This window comes from Jaculus jaculus, chromosome 12, assembly GCF_020740685.1.
Source record: "Jaculus jaculus isolate mJacJac1 chromosome 12, mJacJac1.mat.Y.cur, whole genome shotgun sequence".
Lineage (NCBI taxonomy): Eukaryota > Metazoa > Chordata > Mammalia > Rodentia > Dipodidae > Jaculus > Jaculus jaculus.
In genome coordinates this window covers 35,700,252-35,714,922 of record NC_059113.1, presented here as the reverse complement: position 1 = coordinate 35,714,922, position 14,671 = coordinate 35,700,252, and the positions used below count along the sequence as shown (strand labels likewise).

General features: G+C 42.0%; 1 protein-coding gene across 1 annotated transcript in view; it reads left to right on the top strand.

Moving 5' to 3' along the window:
• The window catches only part of LOC101602722 (protoheme IX farnesyltransferase, mitochondrial), a 135,967-nt gene that overhangs the window by 22,259 nt on the left and 99,037 nt on the right, over positions 1 to 14,671 (top strand). Inside the window, exon 4 of the mRNA XM_004663111.2 lies at positions 10,240 to 10,364. Coding sequence (XP_004663168.1) covers positions 10,240 to 10,364 — 125 coding nt within the window. The remainder of the gene's footprint in view (positions 1 to 10,239; positions 10,365 to 14,671) is intronic.

Sequence of the window (14,671 nt, the reverse complement as noted above, 5' to 3'; positions counted from 1 at the left end):
TTTCTCTACTGTGAATTTGCATAATTCTTCATATGTAACATCGAACAGTACTGTTGTTGCTTGTTTGTTGTTTGCTTTAGAGCAAGTTTCTCCAAAGTTGAATTACCTCTATTGATTAAAAATTATACATGTACATGTATATACTTATAATATTTCTACTATTTTGAACAGATATCATAGAAAACACCTAAATTTGTGGCCATTTGTAAAGAAAATCATGTCTTCTTGACACTGATATATTTACTGTAAGACATGCAAACTACTGAGCTTAAAAGAAAAGGCCAATGAGTAGTATGTATAGCTTGGCTGTATAGTGCTTACATAGCCTGCGTGAGACCCTGGCTTCTGCCCCTAGCGAAACTCCAACAAACTAAAGTAAGAGATAATTAAACAACAAATATAAGTAAAAGTTTTTGTATTTTCTTGCCAATTGTCTGAGGTGTCCATGCCCTATTAAAGAACTGCAGTGTTTTTGAAATTTAAATAAATGGGGAAACACTTTGGCATTAATGAATGTTTTTTTGGTGCTAAGTTTTTTGTTTTTGTTTTTATTTTATTTTTTAATATTATTTACTCATTTGATGGGGGGTGGAAAGAGGCAAATAGAGAGAAAGAGAGAATGGGTACACCAGGGTCCCCAGCCACTGCACATGAACTCCAGATGCACATGCCACCTTGTGCATCTGGCTTATGTGGGTCCTGGGGAATTGAACCTGGGTCTTTAGACTTCGCAGGCGTGCACCTTAACCGCTAAGCCATTTCCTCAGCCCTTGTTTTTATTTCTTATTTTCTCTTTCTCTCCCTCTCTCCCTCTCTTTCTCCTTCTTTTTCCCTTCATCCTTCCTTACCTCTCCCTTTTAAAATATTTCTTATATCTTAAAGCATTGCTATCTGGCCACTCCAGACTCATATTTCCCAGAGGGTAACAAATGATACATTACCATGTGGAGTGTTTTTGTTTTGTTTTGATTTTATATTTTAGATAATGGTTTGATATGTGTTGCAGTCATGTTTGCATTGCTGATAGAAATTACCCAACCAAGAGCAGCTTGTGGAAAAATAAAAGAGGTTTATTTTGGCTTACAGGCTCAAGGGACGCTCCATGATGGCAGGGAAAACGATGACATGAGCAGAGGGTGAACATCACCCCCTGACCAACATAAGGTGGACCATAGCAACAGGAGAGTGTGCCAGACACTGGCAAGGGGAAACTGGCTATAACACCCATAAGCCTACCCCCAACAATATAGGAAGCGTTAATTCCCAAGTCTCCATCAGCTGGGAGCCTAGCATTCAGAACACCTAAGTTTATGGAGGACACCTGAATCAAACCACCACACTATGTAAAGCCCACAGTGGCCTGAGCAGTATTTCATCTAGAATTCTAGGAACCACATTTTAAGAATTACCCAGAGCACCACTTAATTAATCCCTTGTTATTCACCAGCATTGAGCTAAGTGCTTTTGATACAGTGAAAACCTATTGTGACTCTAGAAAGCATCCTTCAGCATGGACAGGAGTCTGGAAGCCAAGTGTGGTTGGTTACCAGGGATACTTTGCTGAGCAGAGCACAGACTGGGGGATAGTTCCATGTGTATAATTGAATTCTTTTGCCAAGAAAGTGAAAGTTAAGCTAGCATTGCACCAGAAGACAGAAGGGGCACCCACAGGGAGATGTTTTCAGAAAACCAATTTTGACGACACGATAGGCAAGAGAAAGGTGTAGCCTCAGGGTGGCCTTGAACTCGTGATGATCCTCCTACCTCTACCTCCTGAGTGCTGGGGTTAAAGGCATGCGCCACCATGCCCAGCCAGAAGTAGCCTTTTGTTAGAGCATAGCAGTCTCTGAAGTGTGGTCGAAGGATTTCCTAGGCCAGAGGTGAGGCTAGTCAACCTTAATTCTTTTTTGCCTTTTAACTTTTTTTTATTCTTTGAGTTTGTGGATGATATTTAGGTCAGCTTCTATAACTGCTCATATTTATTTAGCACTGAAACTCTGAACTGGGTTTACCCTGTCACCGTCCTACACAAGCGCTTCTCGTTTCTTCCCTAGCATGCTGCTTGGCCTCTCAGTGTCTCCCCAAGTCCGCTTTCCTCTGCTGTGCAGCTGATGTCCTAGTCTTTCGTAAGCACCACTAATTAGATTTAGGCCAGTTCTTCTCGTTTCCCCTCTTCACAGTTGTGACATGTGGTTCCCACAAACTGACTTTGTCTGAGATGTTGGAATCCCAATGGTTAGGGAAATTGACTGTGCCTCTTGGCCCCAGGACGTAGGAGGGAATGCTACCTCCTCACCTCACTTCCCAAAGGTTCCTTGCCAGGCCCCTCCCTCACAGTGCAGTGAGCCCCTACCCCTGTCCAAAACGCCTTAGTCCCTTTCTTCCCTTAATCTGTATTCAGAAGACTTGTTCTCTGCACTGTGTGTGGACCCTCCCATTCTCTTGCCTGGTATTAAATAAAATCTTGGGGCGAACAGTTTGTCCTATTCTGAAACCTGATATTTCCACCACCCACATTACAGTATATGCTAGTTTTTTGATGCTTAAAAACAATTTAGCACAAACTTAGCAGCTTAAAGCAAATGGTTGTTATTTTCCTATTGTTCCAAGTTGGAAGTTAAGGCATGGTATGCTTGATACTCTGTTCAGGGTCTTACTGAGTTGATGGCAGGTGTTTGTTAGCTGACACTGTCATCTTCGTCTGGAGCTCAGGGTTCCCTTCCAAGCTGACTGCTGGCAGAAGCCGTGTTTTCAAGCCTTAGACCCGAGAGCACAGTTGTCCTTCTGGCTGCTGCTCTTCTTAGCTCCAGGAGGGCTCCTGGATGGAGTTTTTGGCATGTGGCTCTCTTAGGCCTCTTTGAACAGGGTGCTTGCTGGTCTTCAGGCCAGTCAGGTTGATTGTTAGAGGGAACACCTGTGGGAAGCTCTCCCTGGAGACTGCAACGAGCCTCATTAGTGATGGGCTGAAACCGGAGGCCTGGCTAGACAGGTTAGTCAGTGTTTACTCCAGAGCCAGTATTTGGTCAAGCCTGCTAAGTGAAGGCTGTTCCTGAATCCCTGTAAGGGGAAGCATGAAGTTCTGTGGCTGACCACCCACCCGGGAGCTGGGATGGGTCAAGCTCCATGGGGTGAGAATATTCCTTGGGTTTCTTCAGTCACCCTGGGCCTGCAGTGCTCTGCCTCCAGGCCTTTATTGGATGGGCTATGCTTCGCTGGCAGCATTGATTTTATGTTTATTTGCAAAGGGACAGAATATGAGATTACCAAATAAAATATAATTTCAAGAGTTATTAATAAAAGAATATATTACATTCAGTTTTAATGAGATTCTGGTGTTGCAAAATGGTTTCATGTAATGAATCCCAGGAAATCAATGAAAAGTTTAATTACAGTTGTGGCAGTGTTGTATGGGAATATTGCTTTGGTCAATTTTACTTGTACAATTTATCAGTCTCTCTGCCTTTCTCTTTTTAATGAATTGCTCTGATGAAGTAAGTAAATACATTCTGTGTTAGCCTTTGATCCTTTTTATAACTGTCTGAGGAAATTCACGTTTCTAGCCTGATAATAATAGTAGTAGTTACTATCAATTTTATGTGTGTTACAATTTTCAATTTATGTCTTTTACAGTTAGGGAGTATTTCTATTCTATAAACTGAATGATTGATTGTTACTTCTCACGAAAATTTGTCCGTTTCCTCTGTCAGCTTTTTGCAAAGCACTTACAGTCTCTTCTCAGGGTATTAGGTTGACCCCCTATTGTGTTTTCTGCATTGTTTATCATCCAGGCAAGTCTTGGATGAATTACTAAAAAACAAAAACAAGATGCCTCCTTTGCTGTTTAGCTGTTTTCTGTTCCCAAAACTGCATATCCTTTTCAACTTTAAATGAGGCAGTTCTTCTTTTAGAATGGTTTCATTTGGCAGTGTGGTGCCTATGGCACTTTCTTAACCACTGTGATGGCCCTCAGCTCTTGGTCTTCCTGTTTCAGCCTCCCAAGTGCCGGTATTATAGACTTGTGTCACCATGAAAAGTATAAAATATCAGTCTGTAATGTTTATTAGATACCTAAACTTGTTCTTTATTTTGCTGTTTTTTAATTTTACTGATTATACTTGAGAACATGCTAGTGGATTTTCTTTTGCTACTACAGTTATGAGGAATCTATTTTTGGTCAGGGTTTAGGACCTTAAAGTAGAGTCAGTAATCATTTTGACTCATTTACTCTGTGGCTCAAAGCAGTTTACATAGTGGAAGAGGAAAAACCTTGTAGTCTGTCTTTCATCAAAGCCTCTCATTGATAGTATCAACACTTCTTCTGTTTGGTAGTAGTCTTCATATGCTGCTGAGAAGTTGCTGTTGTTAAGGATCACCCTTCACATCCTCACTTGTCACTGACCGTGTGCCGCAATATGTGAGGAACCATCTAACCCATCTGGAGAGGTAGTTATGTGTGCAAAGCAAGACAGTCAGACCTATGTAGCAGTGGCCTTCAATGAGGGTATGCATTTGTTGTGTGACAAATGCTGTTTGAATATCCTAAAGGATACCTGTTTGCTCTAAAATGTTTCTGTTCTTGATGGTCTTTAAATGTACCCAGGCAAAGCTAGGTGTACTGTACCTGAGGGGCTGTTTTTACTCTACTGGCCCATCCCATGAGTAACATGCCCCTGTAACCCTGTAACCAAAGAAAACATGCTGTTTTCTTTGGGGCCATATGTCATTACAGAATCTGAGCTAAAAACTTCTTCCAGAATGTTTCCTTTGAAATAAATGTTCTTTGATTGCTGTCCTATTGTGGTGCTTGCTAACTGCTTGTTGGTACTATGTGTGCTTGAGTTATGACTTAACAGTGCCCTATGTGGGCCAGGTAGTCTGTACCCAGTAGGAGTGGTATTAAGTACTCAACTGCCTTATCATTCTGCTTTTTCTTAGGATGTGCCTGGGTGATTTCTGATAAGCCTCCTTTTGCCTTTAGCTCCTGGTATTCGGTCATTTTAGAATTTCATCCAAACCTTTAATCTCACCTCTGAACCTTGTTCCCTTTTCTGCTTAAATCTGTGCCTGTCTCTTGTCTGCAAGCCACCTACGCTCTGTGATACTCAGGTGCTAGTCACATGACCAAGACACATGCTCTTTAGAGAATTATAGTTTAAAGGATGCTACAGTTTGGATTTTAAGTATTTCCCAAAGCCATTTGTTACAGGATTGTTCCGCAGAGTGGCACTGTTGGGGAAGACGAGACATTTAAGAGCTGAGCCCAGTGCGAAGTCTTTGGGTCATTGTGGTTGTGCCCTTGAAGGGGTGTGTACGACCATGATCCCTTCTGTTTCTTTTTATCTTTTGTCCCTTGGCAATGAGGTAAGCAGGTTTGCTCCACTCCATGCTTCTGTCCTGATACATTGCCTTGTCACAGGCCCAAAAGCAGTGAGTAGACCTGTCACACATGGAAACCTATAACCCTAAGTTTCTTTTTAAGCTGCTTTTCTCAACGGTTTGGTATAGACAGAGAAAGCTGGCTAAAATGGGGGTTAATCTCAGCACATACTTCACCTTGCAAAGTGCTGTGGAACATAATCAAAGAAATATGGCATATCAAAAAGCATATATATGACCCAATATTAAGAAAGAACTTGTCCAAATGACTAGATTATAAAGGACTTCTGTGAGTTGCTGATAAGACTAGACTGAAGGATCTTCCAGCCATCTTAGGTCATGAGGAGGAGCTCTTCACCTCTAGCACGTACCTGCTGGTGTCAGCCACGGCACCTCCCAGTTCACACCCTTTGGCATCTTGCATGACTATTAGATATCCATGCTGTCCCCCTTCATGTGTCTCTGTGAATTTTGGGTAATTCTATTTTTTTTTGCACACTTCTTTTGTACTACACATGCTGCTGGCTGATGTCATCTACCTCTCAGGGTCAGTTGGGTTTGTAGGCAAGCAACTTCCGAGTATGTGCTATGTGCCTCTTGTCTCTAGTGTCTCCTGGGCTTTAGTTTCATGTACTTGCCATGTATCTCCACCTGGATGGCCTGTGCTTCCAGAGAAGCAGAACACCTTCCTCAGACCAGCGGGACACTGCACCTCTTGTGTACTTGCCTGATTTCTGTCTTTCTTCACCTCTATCTTTTTTATGATGTTTTATCTTCCTACCTCACAGTCACTGAGTCCTGACAATTCTCTAATCAGACATCCCCTAGGGCTGGGGAGATTAAGCCTGAGTTTCAAACCTCTACCCCACATCCAAAGTGAAAAGTGTGTTGGGCTTCTGTAATCTCAACACACTGACTGTGAGATGGGAGGGAGGCGAGATGAGTTTCTGCAGCAAAGAACAGCATCAGAGTGTTGTCAAAGAGAAATTCCACCTCAGAATGAGTTGGACCAGTGGGGACAGAGCCAAATGTGGTTCTGTGACCTCCACATATGCATTGTGGCACAATAGACACACATGCTCATAGTCACACGTGTAAACACAAGAGTATAACAAAATACCCTATAATTCTTAAGTCCCCCATTACTACGCTCATTCATAATAAGTGAATGGTGTTGGTACATGTTTCTCTGCAGAATCCTCTGTCCCTGTATGTAATGTCGAGGTTACTCTCAGGCTGAACATCCAGTCACAGATCACTGTTCTGAGTTAGATTCTCACCCGATAGCTTGCAGTCTGGTAGCTGTTGCCTGTTCTGCTTTGCTTCTGATAAATACTACTCTGCTGACACTGATAATCTTGAGGGCTAATCTTATAGCAACTAGAGAAGTAATTAACACAGAAAATTGGTGCTAAGAAGTGATGAACCTGAAGATGTGGTTCTTAAGCTATTGCAACTCGATTGCAGGAGGCATGTGGAAATGTTTGAAACATTGGGCTAGAAAAACCCTAGAATGCTTTAAGCAGAGCTTAATAAGCCATTCTGGTTGGATTTGGAAGACCAGAATGCTAAGAGAGTGGAGGCCTGGCTCAAGGTTTCAGAGAGGAACAAGGACTCTATTGGGGACTGGGCTAGAGGACATTGGAGTTGTATTCTGGCAAAGACCCTGCCTGCATAAGACTTGAATAATGCTGTATTTAAAAAGCAATGGGCTATTCTTTTTTTTTTTTTTTTTTTTTGAAAAGATATGATAGGATTCTGGCTGTCGGTGATCCCTGCTCAGGACACGACTCCAGGTCCACAGTGAGAGCAATGAACAGAGCAGAAACATACAAAACTATGTCCTTTGTTGGGAAAAGAGAGAGTTTAAAGTTGCAGATGAGTACCATTAAAGAGAAACTTCCTGTGCTGCACTGGGATAGTAGGAAAGGTGCCCTGTAGGACGACCACTCTATCTTGCAAATGTCTAAATTAATTTGAAAGGAGGGTGCCTGAACTGACTGCCACTCTGAGAGCTTCCTACAGCATGCACAGAGGTTGGTACAACGTTGGTCTGGGGAGAGGGTCAGGCTTCACTAGTACAACGTGGCAGGATTGTACTTGTGGGTTTTGCAGGCATTAAAAATGCAGGTTTGAGGTGGTCATGGAGTCTGGTATCATAATACCAGAGAGTTCTATGTTCAGTGTGTGGCAAGGTCTGGTTTCCTGCAAGGAGGCCCCAAGAGGACGTTGTGTGACACCATGAAGGTGAAGCCTGAGTTGCAGTGCAAAGCCTAGGTTGTCAAAGTTGCCAGGTCTGTGGACTATCTGTTGAGGAAAACTACAGACAGGTAGTGGACCTGGCCCAAGGGAGAGGCTCTGTGTGTTCTGGGCAGCAGAGCTATTGGGATGAGCTTACTACCCAAGCCCTTTAGAGCCCAGGGGATTCCAGCATGTGCCTCAGGTTTTACACATGGAGCTGCAGGATTTGGTGTTTACTCTGCTGGATTTCAGGCTCTCTTTGGTTCAATCATTCCTCGCTATTACTGCACTCTCTCTTTTTGGATAGGAGTATTTGCTCTGTGCTGTTGTACATTGGAACTTGATTTTGATTTTATTAGTTCAAATTTAAGGGATTACCTTGAGTCTCAGAAGAGAAATTTGGACAGTGCGGGGACTCCTAAACACCATGCAGGGTTTAGAAGATGGTCTAACTGCATTTTGTGTTATGAAATGGCCGTGAGCCTATTTTGGAAAATGGGTGGAAGGTTGTGGCTTAAAAGATCAAAGTTTGGGTGTCACCCTGACATGGGGTGAAGTATCTGGTTTAATAACATGATAAGATTTGTAATTACCATGGAAACAAACCTCTGGGCATGTTTACGAGGGAATTTCACTAAGGTGGGAAGTCCTACTTTAATGGTGGGCAGAACCGTTCTATGGGCAGAAGTCCTGTACTAAATGAAATGAAGAAATCAGAGCTGAGCACCAGCATTCATTTCTGTCTTCTTGACTGCAAATGCACGTGACCAGTGCTTTAAACTTTTGCTGCCATGTCTTCCCCACCATAATGTACAACAGTGCCCTGGAGCTGTGAGCCAAAATAATCCCCTGCTTCCTTAAGTAGCAGCAACAGAAAAGTCATCAATTCAGTAATATTGAACACATAGCAAGGGTCTGTACCTGCCAGGCCCTTGCCAGCATGGACCTCCCATGTTTCTGTGAGGAGCCAGTGTAGTAAGTGCCACAGAGAAGATTGAAAGGATTGTATGTGGCAGTGCGTATCTGGGCAATCCTACTTTAATATTTTGTGTATTTTTATTTATTTATTTGAGAGTGAAAGGGAAAAAGAGGCAGAGAGAAAGAGAAAGAGAGAATGGGCACGCCAAGGCCTCCAGCCACTGCAAACGAACTCCAGATGCATGCGCTACCTTGTGCGTCGGGCTCATGTGGGTCCCGGGGAATCAAACCTTGAACCGAGGTCCTTAGGCTTCACAGGCAAGTGCTTAACCGCTAAGCCATCTCTCCAGTCCGGCGAGCCTACTTTAAATGAGATGAGTTCTCCTTAAGAAAAGATATCTTATATGAGATAGGAAGTCTGAGGAGTTGGCCCTAGAAAGAGACATGGCAAACCCAAGTACAAGGGCCCTGAGGCAAAGAGCCTGGAAGGCTCAGACAACAGCCAGAGAGAAGCCCGTGTGACCAGAGTGGTGAGTGAGGGGTAGGGTGCGCTCGTTGGCAGTGAAAGAGTTTGTATTTTACGACTGGGGCACTACCAAAAGACTTTCGAACAGGCAAGGAGAAGGCTCTTAAAGAATGGCCAGGACTAGATGAGTATTTTACCGTCTCTGCACTAGGGACATTGGGCACCTGGAAGTTTATGGGCATTAGTGTCAAGCTTGTCTATGCACTAGGATGTGAGGTTCTACCCACCAGAAGACAGAAAATACCCTCTGCTCCTAGTTATGACAATCAAAATGGTTACCAGTGTTCCCCTAGAGAAAAACCACATCTGATGAGAACCACTCACTAGAACGTGGTAGAGGTGATGGTTTGGAGCACATTATAACACACAGTAGTAGCAGAATATAGAGGATGAGAAAGGAGAGAATTATCCCTACGTGTCAGACGGCTGCCTCCTCCTTTTTCTTCCTCCTCCCCTGAAGGTCCAAATCCCAATGCCATCTTGAAGCTTTTCCAGATTCAGCTCACCAATAGGGAGCCATCTTCATCTTACTGCCCCATGTCAGTTCCCTATGGAGATGGCCCTGTCAGCTTCTGTAAACCCCAGGAAAGAAGCAGCAGGGCTCCCACAAAGCAGTGGCCCAGGTAAAGGCTTGGATTATGTGTGTTTGTTTTGAATCCCCTGTCTTCCTTTAATATACATCTTCCTCTCCTCATCATCATATGTTTATAGGCAACCCCTCCACTAGGCGGGTGTGGAGTTTATCACAGAACTATGACCTTTTCTGTTTGCCATCAGATGTCAGTTATTGATGTATGGCTGTCATCTCTCTGTCAGGTTACTCAAGAGCAGGAGTGAAAAAAAAATGCTTATAACTTTATAATGCCATACTAGCACAGTTCTGGTCATAAATGTGATAGTCAATAAATAATGTTGAGCGTATCAAGTGAATCTGGAAGATCCATTTTATATTTCTTCCTTTGAGTATGATAGATTTAAAAGAAAACATCTTTCTATAATTTACACAGGTAATTTTTTAAGTCGGGAAGATGTGAATTTTTTTCAAATGAAAGAATATTAGCATGCAGATTGTATTATGATTGTCATCCGGTTTGGTGGGAGGTGGTCTCTTTGTCCTTGTGATTTCTATAGCTGGCTGCCTTGTTGGTAACATGATCTTGCTCCATTTCTTGTTGCAGCTCTCGTTGTGAGCACCACCTCGGCGGGCTTTGCCCTGGCACCAGCTCCTTTCGACTGGCCCTGTTTCCTGCTCACTTCTCTGGGAACAGGCCTCGCTTCCTGTGCTGCCAACTCCATCAACCAGGTCAGTTTCCCATCTTTCAGCTGCTCTTGCTGTTGTCACACTTTCCAGGGTGGTGGCACTGCCATGTTTTCAAAGCCTCTCCATGTCCTGTTCCATGACGGAAAAGCACTATACTTCATCAAAAAGCATCTGGAGGCACAGAGAGGGTGAGGTAACTCACACGTCATGGCTGCTGGAGGCCTGTGGGACACTTAGCCGAGGTTTGTTTTGTTTTGTGAGGTAATGATTTTCAGATAGGTTCAGGTGAGAGCATTAGGGTACATGTTAGACATGACTAGGATTCCTTAGGCTAAAAAGTAGTATAAAACTGTCACAGCTTTCTGCTTTTTGTGATTCCTTTATCTTAGAAGCATTCCTCCTGATGTTCTCATTGGGGTACACTATTGACTCTTTACTCTTGGTTTTATAGCTTTGCATTTTATTTATTATTTCTTTTTATTTATTTATTTTTACCATGGTCTCACTGTGTAGCTCAAACTGTCTTGGAACCCAGTATAGTAGCCCAGGTTGACCTCAAACCTCCTGCCTCTACCTCTCAAATGCTGGGATTACAGGCATGTGGTACAGTGCCCAGTTTTAATTTGTATTTTAAATCACCCCTGTACAAAACTGAATAGTCTCAAAGAAGCATATTGAGCTTTTAAAAAATCAGTCATTCGGTATTACTGTTAATTTTGTCTATGGAATCAGATTGTTATCATAAAATTAGTGTATTAGTTTAAATAAATTTTTATTTCTCTCTGTTACTTTAAAAAACCAAATAATTCTCTGAAATAGTCTCCCCCTCCCCCAGTCTGGTCACTGTGGTATATCCTAACATTGTGGTTTTTCATAAGCTTCTGTAGTGAAAAAGTTTTGGCTAAACTTAAGGAAAATTATTTTCATCACCAGAACACCCAGGAGGACTTGGCAAAGTTTTAAACAGGAATTCAAGTTACCAACAGGAAAACAGTTTGACTGAGTAGATATATTAAAAGGTATTCTAAAATATGGGGATTTAATTTGATATTGGTTAAAATTGTTATGTTCCTAGAATATATTATCTGCTGTATATAGGAAGATGTATGTTTCAGATAGTGTTTCTTATCGTTGTTATGTTTAATATCATAACATTATTACAGCATCCCCAGCACTACAAAGGAAAAGACTGAATTCATGGCCAGCTCTGGCCATTGAGACTGTCAAAAAAGAACAAAAACAAAATCCCATAATGAGGTTTGGATAGGCTTGCCACTCTTAATACTTCTGGTAAAGAGGGTTTATTTGGCATTACTACTTGTATGTAGTAGATAGAGGTAAGTCAGGGGGATAAGCCAGGGACACTTTTAATTCTAGCTTCCCTCTCATAAGTTAAGAAGCTGTAGTCTGAGATGCTAATTATCATGTCCTATTGAAATTATCTTCATTCAATGGAATTTTTTTTTTTCAAGGTAGGGTCTCACTCTATAGCCCAGGCTGACCTGGAATTCAGTATGTAGTCTCAGGGTGGCCTTGAACTCATGATGATCCTCCTATTTTGGCCACCTGAGTGCTGGGATTAAAGGTGTGCACCACCAAGCCTGGCTTGGAAATGTTTTCAAAATCAATATGTGGCCAGTCAGGAGAAGAAAGAACAGAAACCCTCCGACGGTCGGGAAATCCAAGTTGCCTTGAGCGGGAGCTGCTCTCTCCCCAGCACTCCTCTCTATTCCCCAGCCACCGCCTTCAGAAGTTAGCTTAAGAATTTTTTAATGAAAAAAACCTTCTCAGTTATAGCACAAAAGTGTCTGGAGGGACAGAGTAGGATGATGATGTATGTTTAGGCAGAAACTGACAGGAATTGAGCCTGGGCCAAGACTTTAGAAACTTGAAAAGGACCATGCATTTAGATGGCCGCTGGGTTCCCCGAGTCTATAGAAGCTTATTTGCTTTAGGGGCTAGTTGAGTTCTGTAAATTTTTTGAAATGCTGAAGAAAGCCACAGAATTCATGACAGAATTCTTTCTGGTACCAAGAAATTGTAGTGTCTGCCTCTGTGATGAGTGCTTCTCTGGTTGGTTTCCAGCCCTGCTGTGCACCACATTTGCACAGCTATCCCATTCTCCCCTTGCACCCTTGGCCACATTCTGCCCTCTGTGTCACCCCCCACCCCACAGGCCACCTCAGTGTTGAGTCGCATTTACTTTCTGTAGGCACTGTGCTGCTCACATTTAACAATACATATATGTGGTTTGTCTGTAGAAAAGTCCTTCAGCTTCATTAGTTCTGTAGGTTAAAAAAAAAATCATGTCTATGTTATAAGAAGATTCAAATAAAAATATGCACTTTATTTGAGCTGTTATTCATTTAGTACTGTATCTTTTTTGTATCCAATTTCTGTGATCTCTGAAACTTTAGAAAAAAATAAAGCTTTGAAAGCAATTTTTACATTTGGAAAGAAAATGAGATTCAGCTTGTGATGTATCAAGCAGTTGCTAGTGCATAAGGAGATAAGTACCAGAAGCCACTGACATTGAGACACTAGAGTAAGTCATGTGCATGCCATAATATGCTTGCTTCACTAGGCACACGCTGTGGCTTTAGAGTGGGTGTGCCTTCAAAGGATGGAAGCTGCTGTGAAGTGTGTTTAATTTAGTAGCTGAAAGAAAAATGTTATGTGTTTTGAGTGATGGAATTTCATGAAGTGTCAAACAGAAGAGCAAAATAAGTACAAGTACAATGAGCTAAGAATTTGAGAAAGATAAAAATTACGAGAATTATTTTCAGTGTTTGACCTAATAGACAATGTAATAATGATATTTTATATGCACAGTAGTCCTCTCTTCTTCAAGGTTTTGCTTCCTTTGTTTCAGTTAATCATATTTTACCACCATCTGAAAATATTAATTAGGAAATTCTATAAATAAGCGATTCATAAGTTTTAAATCACTGACTACTCAGGATGTTGTTAAGGCAGTTTGGTTTTATTATTAGTTCCGTTATAACTCTGGTGGTGCCTCCTTGGTGAATTGTACCTTTATCGTGACATCTGCACTCTTCATTTTTTTTTTCTAAAATTTTTTGTTCATTTTTATTTATTTAGTTGAGAGTGACAGAGACAGAAAGAGGGGGGGAGAGAGAGAGAGAGAATGGGCACACCAGGGCCTCCAGCCACTGCAAACGAACTCCAGATGCGTGTGCCCCCTTGTGCATCTGGCTAACGTAGGTCCTGGGGAATCAAGCCTCGAACCAGGGTCCTTAGGCTTCACAGGCAAGTACTTAACCACCAAGCCATCTCTCCAGCCCTTCATTTTTTTTTAATTTGCAAGCAGAGAATATGAATGTGGGTACAACAGCACCTCTTGCTGCTATAAATAAACTCCAGATGCATGAACCTCTTTGTGCATCTGGCTTTATGTGAGAACTGGGGAATTGAACCTGGGCAACCAGACTGTAGGCGAGTACCTTTAACTGCTAAACCATCTCCCCAGCCCCACTCTCGATCTTTAAGCATCTAGTAAGAGCCTCTACTATTCAGCATTTTTAAAGAGGGATTATGCCAATAAATGTAGATAGCAGTAAGAACATTTCTACATGATAAATTTTAATAAAGATGATACTCTATTTTATGGTTATTTATGCCCCAATTCTCACAAGCTGACTTCTAATGCTCCTTTTTACATGTGTGTATTATACTACTGTTTCTAATTGTATTTGAAAGACAGATTACTAGAAGTAAATTTGCTGATAGGAAGGCTACCAGTCAGAGCACATATGAAACCGGTTTAATTTTGGAATGTATCCTAGCAAGATACGGAATTTCTCATATTCATCAAGTATTGTAGAATTAGAGTATATTTACACATTATTATTTTTAAAAACCTCACAGCCTCTGAAGTAGGTGGCATTATTTCCTTTTTGGGAGGAGGGGAGAGTTTCGAGGTAGTGTTTCACTCTAGTCCAGGCTGACCTGGAATTCACTATGTAGTGTCTCTGGGTAGCCTGGAACTCATGACGATCCTCCTCCCTCTGCCTCTGAGTGCTGGGGTTAAAGGTGTGTGCCCCCATACCCGGCATTATTTCCATCCTTATGTGTAAAACATTATGATTTACTGTTGATTTACTTTTAAGGACAATGGTTAAAGAATTTTTTTTTTTTTTTTTTTTTTGGTTTTTCGAGTTAGGGTCTCACTCTGGCTCAGGCTGACCTGGAATTCACTATGTAGTCTCAGGGTGGCCTCGAACTCTCGGCGATCCTCCTACCTCTGCCTCCCAAGTGCTGGGATTAAAGGCGTGCGCCACCACGCCCGGCTGGTTAAAGAATTTTTTATGCAAATGTTTCATTGAAAA